Genomic DNA, 12,192 nt, shown 5'->3' with positions numbered 1-12,192 from the left:
CGACCATCCACAGTGGTGGCTAGGTGGCCCCTAGCCAGATCTGGGGGTGGTGCCTGGCCACCAATGCCGGCTGAGTGAGAGAGGGAGAGAGATCTTGTTGGGCGGTGGGCGGTGGTTTGATTCATCGGCGGCGGTTGGCGGTAGGCAAAGGCGGAAGGTGGCTAAATGGCTGTGTGGGGAATTAATCCTATATTTTGCAAACATGCATTTTTTTTTTTTTTTTTGCAATTTTCTGAAATAGATGATGTGTCAGATGCTGAGTGGTTTGCACAAAAACCAACTTTTGTGCAACGACCACACAGCAGCAGCTCTCATATAGGGAATCCCTTTCCTGCCCTTTCATGGTAATTTTTAACTATAGCATAACCCTACGTTGAGAATATCATGGAAGTAGGAACAGATGCAGCCTTTGGGGTGGGACCGTTTGACTCATAAATTATCTACATGCAAACAGAAAATGTGACGTCCCACATCGCCTGGGTATGGAGATGAGGATGTGCTTAAATGTATACTACACCCTTAATGACAACAACGCGTTCTCCTAGCCTAGTGGTAGCTAGGGAGGAACAAAGCCTTGAGGGATGCCAGGAGGTCGTGGGATCGACTCTTGGTAGGCGCCAAAGAGGACAATATTGTTGTGGGAAGGGCTCTACTACGCTACTGCTATGTATCTCTGATCCCAAACAACGCGTTTTAAAGCCGTGATGGTCATGATCCCATCAGAACTCCGCAGCTGCTGGAGTAGTACCAGGATGGATGACCTCCTACGAAGTTTGGTTTGGGGGAGCCAAAGCGGACAATATTGTGTGTCATTGGGGTGGGATGTTACAGAAAATCAGCGAAGGAAACACTGCATGGGCCGAAGCTTAGGTCAATTTCTCATATGCATGAGCAATTATCCGAATTATAGGGGCTGGAAGATATGGGGAGTAGCGACAAAATATCTAAATTAAAACGTGATATTTAGGTTCAATTAGAGAAAGATGATTTATGGTGGCGTCAAAGGGCTAAAGTGGATTGGCTCAAGCAAGGGAATAGAAATACACACTATTTTCATGCTTGTGTTAACTCTAGGAGGAGGAAAAATAATATTGAAAGAATTAAGGATGAGAAAGGGAAGTGGTGGAACTCCACAGAAGACGTGGGGAAGGCTTTTATTGATTATTATACAAATCTGTTCTCAGCCGGCAAGGAAGGAGATTTGGGCCCATGCCTCCAGAATATAGAACCCCGTGTACACGAGAGAATGAACGTGGAGCTTATGGTAGAATTTACTATGGAGGAAATCAGCGCTGCATTAAATCAAATGGCGCCGCTTAAAGCCCTCGGACCAGATGGAATGAATGCATGTTTCTTTCAACAGAATTGGGAGATCTTGGGAGGGGAGGTATATAGAGGTATACTTGATATCCTTAATTCTGGATTTATGCCACATAATCTGAATTTGACGCACATTGCAATTATTCCAAAGACAAATAATCTGGAATGCGTGACTGAATTCCGGCCTATAAGTTTTTGCAATGTATTATACAAATTAGTCTCCAAGGTTTTAGCCAACAGGCTTAAAAAAGTACTCCCACATATTATTTCCTCGACTCAGAGTGCCTTTATTCCAAAGAGATTGATTACGAATAATATCTTGGCGGGTTATGAAACCCTACATACTATGCATTCCAGAATGGCGGGGAAAAATAGTTTTATGGCGGTTAAGTAAAACATGAGCAAGGCTTATGATAGGGTGGAATGGAGGTTTTTGGAGGCGGTGATGAGGAAAATGGGTTTTGATGAGCGATGAATCCGTTTAGTAATGATGTGTGTCTCATCGGTCCAGTATGCGATTTTGATCAATGGTGAACCATGTGGGCATATAACTCCTACGAGGGGCATTAGGCAAGATGACCCAATTTCACCCTACCTTTTTCTGTTATGTGCTGAGGTCTTGAGCTCTATGGTGACCAATGCAAATGCGGGAGGGCTTTTATCCGTGGTGCCCACACCGAAGAAGGGCCTTAAGATTAGCCACCTCTTTTTTACAAATGACAATTTGCTCTTTTGTAGGTCTACTCTAGCCTAGTGGTGTAATTTGTCACATATCTTGCAAACTTATGAGGAGGTTTCAAGACAAAAAATGAATAATAATAAAACCTCGATATTTTTCAGCAATAATACTTCGATGGGAGATAAGGAAATTATTATGGAGTTTGCAAGCATTCCGGCTACATCTAGGCATGACAAATATCTGGGTTTACCAGCCTTGGTCGATCGCTCTAGAATGAAAGCTTTTAAGCATATAACGGAAAGGGTGCGGAAGCGGCTTCAAGACTGGAAATTGAGATTTCTTTCCCAAGCTGGAAAAGAAATTCTTTTGAAGGCGGTCATCCAAACTATTCCCTCTTTTTGTATGAGTGTCTTCCTCCTCCCAAAATCTTTGTGTGTAGAGATACATTCTCTTATGACTAGGTTTTGGTGGGGACATAAGGAGAATGATCGGAAAATCTCATGGATGAGTTGGAGCAAAATGGGGATCCCTAAGGCGTGTGGAGGTATGGATTTTCAAGATCTTGCTTGCTTTAACAAAGCCTGCTAGCTAAGCAAATTTGGAGGATGTGGACTATGCTGAATAGCCTAGTTGCCCGAATAATGAAGGCTCAATACCATCCGGATTGTTCGATCATTGAGGCATCTCTTTTGAAAAAACCCCCATTTGCTTGGAGGAGCATTCAAAGTTAATGCGCTCTAATTAGGGAGGGATTAGTCTGGAGGATTGGGAATGGAAAAACGGCCCGAATCTGGGAAGATAGATGGCTCCCCAACACATCCAACATATTGAGTTCAATCAATGTTGCTTGAGCCGACAGCCACAGTTAGTCACTTATTGGATGAAACTGGGCAATCTTGGAAGTATAATTTGCTGGACCAGCTGTTCTCGACAGAGGAGTGTGGCTTGATTAAATCCATTCCCATCAGCTCTTCAAACCAGGATGGTCGGCTAATCTAGAGGGGCACTAATAGGAGTATCTTTTCAGTTAAAAGTGCTTACCATATTCAGAAGGAATGGGAGTTGGCGCAAGAGGCAGAGTGCTCTTCTCAGCAGAAAAGCAACAGGGTATGGACAACTCTATGGAAACTACGGAGTCCTCAGGTGGCGAAGGTATATTTCTGGAGGGCCTGTCAAGATCTTCTACCTACATGAGATAAACTGTTTCGTCGAAAAGTGATTCCAGACCCGAGCTACCCCATTTGCGGAATTGAAGTGGAAACAATTGTCCACATCCTTTAGCACTGCCCTGCGGCACAAGATGTTTGGAGTGGAGGCTGCATTAAGTTTCAGAAAAGCTCCTACAGTGATCTAGACTTCTTACGGGTTGTAGAGAGGATGCTGGAGAAATGTGATGTGGAGGACTTTCAAAACTTTGTAGTTGTGACTAGAGGGATTTGGCTATGGAGGAATGAATTCCTGCATGAGGGTTCTTTCTCTCACCTAGCTTCCATTCTTAAGCAAGCAGGGACCGTTATTAAGGAGTTCAACCAGGTACAGCTGGGAATGTCTCGGGTTTGTACTCAGGAAGAACTTATTAATTCGGGGAAGTGGATTAATCCTCAACAAGGCTGGTACAAATTGAATTGGGATGCGGTGGTTGGGAAGCAAGTGGAGAGGATAGGACTGGGTGTGGTCATCCGGAATCATCAAGGCGAGCTCGTGGCAGCGAGGAGTCTCACGAGTGTGGGTCTACTCGAACCAGCAGCAGCTGAAGCTTTAGCAGCTACCATGGCCATTCAACTGGCACGTGAAATGGGTCTCTTGCAGATTAATGTGGAGGGGGATGCAAAGGTGATCATTGAGGCAGTGGTGTCTACGGCACCAGATTGGAGTCGAAGGGGCCATCTGATTGAAGATATACAGTCTGCCCTTCAGAACTACCCCCATTGGACAATGACCTATGTAAAAAGAGGTGCAAATCAGGCTGCTCACATGGTGGCAAGGTTGGCAACGACATAGGTCATGGACAGAACGTGGAATTGTGATTTTCTTGTATGTGTACGTGAGATTTGTGTTTTAGAGCAAGCAATCTGAACCTATGTTGAATATTTTCTTGAGAATGAAATAATATCAGATGTTTTCCAAATATATATATATATATCATGGCAATTGGGGTGATGTGGCAAGGCCATTATCCACTACACTCATTCCTCTTGCCTGTTGATTTGGCTTAAGCTTGAGATGGACTTCTTGTATTGAGGGCTTAGAGCCCATTGGGTGGATATTGTATATGGGCTCAATTGGGTGAATATTGGATACATTAAGTCTCTTTAAGAATTATATTTTCCAAACTAAGGGAATTAGCTTTTAAAATTGATAAATAATAATAATAATAATAAAAATAAAAAAATAAAAACAAACAAACAAAACAAAACAAAACAAAACAAAACACAAAATCAAAATTAGTGTTTTCTTCTAATTTTAATTAGTAACCTAATTTTCAATTTCCACAAGTAGATTCTTAGGTTTACCCCAATTTCAAATATATTCTCTCGTCAATATGCCGTCTAATTAATTGATGGCATACCACGTCAGACTCAAGGCCAGCTCAATGTATTTTGGGGCCTTAGTCAAAACTTTGAAATTGGGCCAAAAAGTTTTTTTTTTTTTTTTAATGTAAAATTTTTTTTTTTTAAGTAAAAAAATAATAATATTATATTTTTATTTAAAAATTATTCTTCTCACTTTTTGAGATGCAAAATTTCGGATTAAATTTTTATATTCAAGATTTTCTAACATCTTTTTTTTCAATTGATAAATAGCTAATCCATTTAATCTCTCTTGTGACATTGTTGATCTTAGGTAGGATTTTATCAATTTTAATTTTGAAAAACTTCTTTCTGCAGAAGCAACTGTAACAAGTATTGTCAATAAAATTCTATAAGCGATACATGCATTTGGAAAATAATCAAGTTTTTTTATATAATTTAATATGTCAATTAGAGCACTTTCTTCTATTTGTAAAATTTCTTTTAAAACTTTTAGTTATAAAAATAAATCTAAACCATTAAGGTCATGTTTTAGGAAACCTTCTAGATTAAGACATTTATTCTGCAAACCATCATCATCTAATTAAATAAAAAACCAAAAATATTTTCGTATATTTGAAATTGTTGAAACCTACTTTGAATTGAAGAAATAGCTTGATCTACTATATATAAGAAGTAATCAATTCTAAAAGTTTCTTTAGCAGATTGTGTTGTCTCGTCATTAGCATTCTCATTAAATTGTTTCTTTCTACGAATTACACGTTTTTCACGAAAAACATGTTCTATTTCCATTATGGTTGCAATCTCTTTAGATGAAATCATAGCTGATGCAAATACAGTTTCTCTATAAGTTTTAAAATAGGAAATAAGACCTTCTAATTGATCTATAGCAACATCAATATGCATGTCTTTCGATTGTAAATTTTTACTAACAGTATTAACAACAAATAAAATATCATACCAAATAATTATACTAAATAAGAATTTTAATCTCATAGGTTGCTAAACAATTAGCTTTACTTTTTGTTTTAGGATCTTCACTTGTTTTTGCTAATTGTAGCAGCCTTCCTTATTTGTGGAGTTTGAAATTTTATTGCTTTTATACTTTCAATCTGACTTTCCCAACGTGTTTGTGATAATGGCTTAAGAGTTAAACTTGGCACATTATCTAGTAATATTTTTCATCGTTTTGTAGATGATGAAAACAAAGTATATATACGTTGTACAATTCCAAAAAAAGATATAGCAATAGGACATGAATTAGCAATATCACATAGTACAAGATTAAGACTATGACAACCACAAGGTGTGTAAAATGCTTTAGGATTTATATCTAGTAGTCTTTTTTGCACCCCTCGTTCTTTTCCCTTCATATTAGATCCATTATCATAGCCTTGTCCTCGTATATCATTAATGTTAAGTTCAAGTTTTTTGATTAACCCAATCATTTCAATAAAAAGACTTTCTCCAGTAGTATCAATTACTGCTATAAATTCTACAAAATGTTCTTCTACTTTTATTGGATCTTCTGAAATATTAACACATCTTAGAATGACAGACATTTGTTCTGGATGACTTGCATCTGGGGTACAATCAAGTATAATTAAAAAATATTTTGCTTCTCTAACTTTTTCAATAATACTCCATTTTACTTCTGTTGCTAACAAATGTATCAATTCATTTTGTATATTATGTCCAAGATAATGATTATGAATTTCCCCATCTTTAATAAGACGAATATGCCCTTGCATTACTGTGTCAAATTTTGCAATCATTTCAATTAGACTTAAAATTTTTTCACTATTTTCTTGGTAAATCTTTTTAGTTTGTCCTTTAAATGCCAAATTATTCTTACCAAGATTTTTTAGTACAATAATAATTCTCAACAATACTATTTTCCAATGATCTTTCTCTTTGTTAATTTGTTCTTTGACATTTTTATCAATTGTTTTATTTTTTAACAATCTCATTTCTAAATCAATCCAGTCATTCATGTTAGTAATATGTTCATTGGTTGTTTCATGACTTTTTAGTTTAGCACTAAGATTTTTCCAGTCATTAATTCCTTTATTAGCTAGTTGCATTTTATTAGGTTTTGAATTAAATAACTTGCAACAAAAACAAAATACTCTATCTACATCTTTTGAATAGACTAGCTATTTTCTATTATGTTGCTCTCCATTTGATAATTTTCATATATAATATGTACTAGAAAAATGCCTAGAGTTCTCATCTTTAGGAAAATCTATAGTATTGTATATTATTGGACCATTTTCTACTAACAAATCTCTTAATTTTGCATCAATATTTTTCCATTGGCCTGTGTCATAAATATTTGTAATAATAGAGTTAGATACATCAATAATATTTTCATTATCTGCTAATTCTTTTTGATGAATTTCTTGTTCATTTATGAGTTTTTTACCTAAATTATCCTCAATATGTTGTTTATTGCTAATAACAAATTTATTTAGAGCTCCTCTTTGAGATTCAATCTATTTGTCTACTTTATTATTATTATTATTATTATTATTATTATTATTTTATTTTTAAGTTTTTCATATCCAGATACATATATTCTAGTAGACATGTTTAATTAAAAATACTAACAAATTAAACAAACACGATTTATCAAAAAAATAAAAAATAAATAAATCACAAAAATAGAACAATAAAACCTGATTTGGCAAAGGAATTATGAAGCAATTCTTGGAGACAGGACAAGAGAGGAAGAGAGGAAGAGAAAATTAGCACTTAGCAGATGAGATAAGTAGAGAAGAGAAACTCAGAAAAGGGCGAGCAAAGAGGAGAGGTAAAGGGGCAAATAGAGAGACTCTGGTATTTAAAATGCTCATGGTAGGCTGGCAACCAGCATTATACTCTATATTTTTGGATGTTGCCTTTCCCTAGATAATAAATAGAAAATAAATCAATAATATTTTATTTGTAATGATGAGAATTTCTCACCAAAAACAAAGAAATGCCAGAAAGAGCATGATGTAGGCGTATAGGCGTGTAAGGCTTTAGGCATGTAAGGCCTTTAAGGCTTTGTCACAATTTTTTTTTTTTTTTCTTGAATTATTTTTAGAATTTATAATGGGCTTATTAATTGAGGCCTTAAATTTTGATGAAATTTTTTTTCGGGCCCTATTAAAAAAAATTTGGGCCTTCAATTTTTTTTTTGTCCAAAATAATTTTTTTTTGGCTCTTTTTTTTTTTTTTTTGCCTTATTAAATTGGGGGTCCTAGGCAAGACCTAACTTGCCTAGGGCTTGAGCCGGCCCTCATACTACTAAGTTTATGACACGTGACTTACATTTGACACGTTATATATGCTAACTATACATTCTACATAACAAATTTACCTTAAACACAAATCTAACCTGCCTTGAAAAAAGAAAAATAGCAATGACTATAATAAGTGGAGGCCTCCCCATATAGAGGGGTAGTTGGCCACCCCTCTCACTAGGGATTGGCCACCCCTCGCCTCTGAGGGGCAACCCCTTGTCCTATGACGGGTGACTGGCCATCCCTATGCAAGTGGAGGCCATAATTGAACGAACATATTGTATGTTAACATTATACCTAAAATATTCATAGTAATAAGTAAAGTGTGTATTCATTTATGTATTTTATATTCCATTAAAACCCATTTCTTCATGAGTTGATCCTAATATAATGAGCATATATAAAGGTCAAACCATCCATGCGGTATATTTGAATAATAATAATAATAATAACTTCTATTTGCTTTTCTCTATATGAATTTTATATCCCAAGAGCTTCACATATGAACACCCAAGGCCCAGGGGCAGCAGAGCAAATTTAGGTTGGTGTTTGGTTCAAAACCACTGAGATATACCTAAAAAGAACTTCCCAAGTGACCTCATGTTAATCATCTGGATTATACTATAATATTGTTATTACCCTACAAGAAGAAAAAAATGCATAGAGGATATAATGTCAAAGCTATTGCTGCATTGTCCTTTTCTCAATCATTGCCATATTTGCACGCCCACGAGCGCTATAAGCACTTGTTTAACGGAAAGAGAATGCAGCTTTCACTGTTGCATCACTGCTGATGATAGTTTTTATTAATCCATACAACAAATACAACCAACCATTTCCAACTTCTGCACACATGGGAGTGGAAAAGCTGTATTAATTACACATGAGCCTCCTCATTTTATTCTCTCTCATTTTTTATCAACAAATGATGATGAACATATATTCTACATGAAGAACATGCCATTTCCCATATGATGCATTCATATTGTATCACAATGAATTTCTGAGCAACCACAATCCCACCCATACATCTGTGGGGGTACCCTCAGCAATGACAACTTTAAAGTAATGTTACTCTTCATACTAGATTTTCACAAAAGTTTCACACCGATTAATGTGTCATGTTTTACAAGGCTAATACTTAAATTTTTTTTAAGTGACTAACATAAAAAGTCATTTAAAACATGATACATCAACCAGTGTGAAAATCTAGCGTGAAGAATAGCATTAGTCCTAACCTTAGTCCACTTCTCAATAATCAGCAACACCCACTTCAGCTATCAGAAAAAGTTTCCCTCAGCAATAACTTTAGCCCACATTTGCCATTGAAGAAGGATCACTTGCTACAACCCGATAGGCATCGGCATCGGCATCTTCATCCTCCTTATCTCCTTGAATTTGATTAATATTCTGTGTCTCACCATCCTCCATTACCAATTCTGTGTTTTGTTGGTCTTCTTGTCCACTCATCATATGCATCAAAAGCTCCTCAGGCTTCAACTCATACCCAGGATTAACTGAATTTTCACCCTTCTTAGTCCTACCACTATATAAAGCATCAAGCTGGTGAAAATAAGGACACGTCTTTGAGTCCTCGGGCCTTTTTTTATTGCTCTCTTTCACCTTCTTGAAGTACTTGTTTATATTCTCCCACTTCTCTTTGCATTTCTTTGCACTCCGATCATAACCGAGCTTTTTCATTGCAACTGATATCACTTCCCATAGAGGTGATTTAGGACCATTTTCTTGATACTGAAAATCAAGTTTAGTCCTCAAGTCAATCAAAGCATCAACTTCATCTTTAGGCCATCGAGCCGAGCTCATCTGAATAGAATTTCCATAATTGTAATTTTCTTGATTCTCCAAATTATTCCCACCATTGTTATCTTCTTGCTTGTCCAAAACATCTCCACCATTCTGCTTGTCTTGCGTGCCCATAACATCTCCACCATTACCATTTTCTTGCCTGTCCACAACTTTCTCCATAGGCATTGCGAACATTAGTGCCTCCTCCGGCAATTGCATCGAGCTTGATTGCTCAGAAAACTTCTTCAAGAAGGCAAGCACTGCAGCATCCTTTGCCGCTGTAATCGATCTTTCTTGAGCCAAAAGTTCACGCTCTCTCTTAATCCTATCCAATTCTTGCATCTTCCACGCCTCTTCTCTCGCCATTCGATCTTGCTCACACTTCTCCAATGCCTCTATAAACTTCCTTTGCAAATTCTCTTGCTTCTCCATCACTTCCTTCATCAATCCCTCAAAATACTCCCCCAACTTCCTCTTCTTCCTTCCCATGCCTTCCAATTCTTTACTAGATGAGGACGTGGTCGGAGTAGAATTCTCCACAAAATTCCAATCTGGATTTCGAATGACAGAATGTGGGATTGCATTCTGAATAACATTCGTTGGCTCCATTCTCCTTCCCACCGCCGCTGTTTGCTGCAAAGAAGCCTCAACGTTCTCTGGGGTGTGGCTATCTAAAGCCTCCAATTGCTCAAAAAACCGATAAGTCTTCCCATTGGGTCGGCTCGACCGGACCTCTTTGGTCCTCCTATGGTACTTGTATATGTTCTCAAACTTCTCCTTGCATTTCTTGGCGCCTCGATTATATCCAAGCTCCCCTAATTTCCTGAACAACACAGTTCCAGAAACCCCATTGTTGTTGGACTTCAATTGTGGAAGATTTAGCAAAAACCACTTAATCATATCAAAAAGAATTGACTAAATATCACACAAGAAGCATTGCATAAACATGAGACAAGTTTCAAACTTTAAACCCACTGGAAATTATAAGTTACTGGGTCTTAATTCAGTGCAAATGGGATTCACAAACAGATAAAATAACACAATAAAAGTATTCAAATGTTTTGTCTGGGCAAGTAAAAACCAAATATACTAACGAATTAAGAACCACTGAACTTCTGCACTCAAATACTTGCTCAAAATAAGTGTTCAAAAATTTCCAGGGAAACAAACAGGAAACGAAAGAAATAGAATAATATTTCTCGAAAAAACACGAGCAAGTGAAGCTGAAACTTATTGACTGACCTGGAAACCTCTTCCCAGAGAGGAGCCTTGGTGCTGGACTCCTTGAAGGCATCGTCCATGTCAGACCTTATCTTGAGCAAAGCCAGAGTCTCTTGTCTCGGCCACCGGTTACCGGCCCAGTTCCGGTCACCCTCATCGCCTCCCACTCTCTCCTCCTCTCCAGACCCAACCGACACCGACCCACCACCCTCCTCGCTCTCCCGGTTTCCGGTGGCGGCGCCCCCGGAAAAGTTTTTCTTTTCTAGCGAAGCTGAGATTTCCAACATGGAATCGGTTTCCCGGAAAAGCTTTTCCGGTTTTTTTTTTTTTTTTTCTTTTGTTTTTTTACAGCCAAGAGAAGAAAAGGAAAAGGTGAAATTCTAGGGTTTTGGGGGGAGAGATGGGTAAGGGTAAATAAAATAAAAAAAGATGGGGGTTTGGTTGTGCTCTAGTGAGCGGGATCTAGGTAGGGTTACATACGTGGCGAGTTCCAATTGGTGTAGGTAGATTTTTTATTTGTTTGTTTTTTTTGACTTTTGGATTTGCGTTCCAATCAATCTTTGACTTGTGGTCAAGATAAGTGGCACTAAATATCTTAAAGAAGAGGGGAAGGGTAACATTGGAAAGAGGAAGCTTGGAATTTAGTCTTTGTATCGGCAGCTAAATTTGGTAACGAGGACGGTGGCCCCACGTAGCCCACTTTTGCCATTTGAGTGTTTCCCTTTTCACATTGGCTTTGGCATCACATGTGTGAAATTACTCATGTACCCTTAATATTCAAAAATCTAATTTTGTTTTTATTGTTTTTTTTAACTTATTAATCCCCTGGGATTGAAAAATCCAAACTCTACGACTGAAATACGAGTAAATGAACATTTTACAGATAAATATTTAATGTTTTCGAATTTATATTGTGGGGAGGTTTGTTTGTTTGTTTAGAAGAAATAGAAAATTATTTTTGCATCGGCTATTATTAAAAAAAATTATAGTATTATAGCAATTCTCATTAAATTTACAGGTAAAATTACACGACTTGATTTATTTTCCCCATAAATTGAGAGGATTATTCTCCTTTCATTTTCCATTTTCTTATTTTTGTAATAATTTTTTTTTGGCCCTAAGACAAATATTATTATTATCATTATTAGTTCAATCTCTTTGGCCTAGTAGATTACTTCCTATATCAAATGAGAAGAAATTAGAGAAGCTTGTTATGAACATCTTATTGAGGTCGCTCGAGGGGTTTTAAATAGTTTGAACAAATGAAAGATTGATCATGTCAAACTACACTTAAATGGTACAACCCACCATCTAGCAAAAGAAGCCTTATCTTTAAGCATGGAACATG

General features: G+C 37.0%; 1 protein-coding gene across 1 annotated transcript; it reads right to left on the bottom strand.

Moving 5' to 3' along the window:
- Positions 1-8,690: 8,690 nt before the first annotated feature.
- LOC132166753 (trihelix transcription factor DF1-like) lies at positions 8,691-11,202 on the bottom strand. The gene is made up of 2 exons (XM_059577629.1): positions 10,866-11,202; positions 8,691-10,446 (listed from the first exon to the last, which is right to left on the bottom strand). The coding sequence occupies exons 1-2, from the start codon at positions 11,129-11,131 to the stop codon at positions 9,126-9,128; spliced, it is 1,587 nt and encodes a 528-aa protein (XP_059433612.1). The 5' UTR covers positions 11,132-11,202; the 3' UTR covers positions 8,691-9,125.
- Between the last annotated feature and the right edge of the window lie 990 nt (positions 11,203-12,192).

This window comes from Corylus avellana, chromosome ca11 (assembly GCF_901000735.1).
Source record: "Corylus avellana chromosome ca11, CavTom2PMs-1.0".
Lineage (NCBI taxonomy): Eukaryota > Viridiplantae > Streptophyta > Magnoliopsida > Fagales > Betulaceae > Corylus > Corylus avellana.
This window is presented reverse-complemented; position numbering and strand designations above follow the sequence as displayed.

Coding starts and splice junctions, on each gene's coding strand:
- LOC132166753 (XM_059577629.1), bottom strand. CDS start 11,131: ATGTTGGAAATCTCAGCTTCGCTAGAAAAGAAAAACTTTTCCGGGGGC. Junction 10,447..10,865: donor CTCTGGGAAGAGGTTTCCAG/GTCAGTCAATAA, acceptor TGTGTTGTTCAG/GAAATTAGGGGAGCTTGGAT.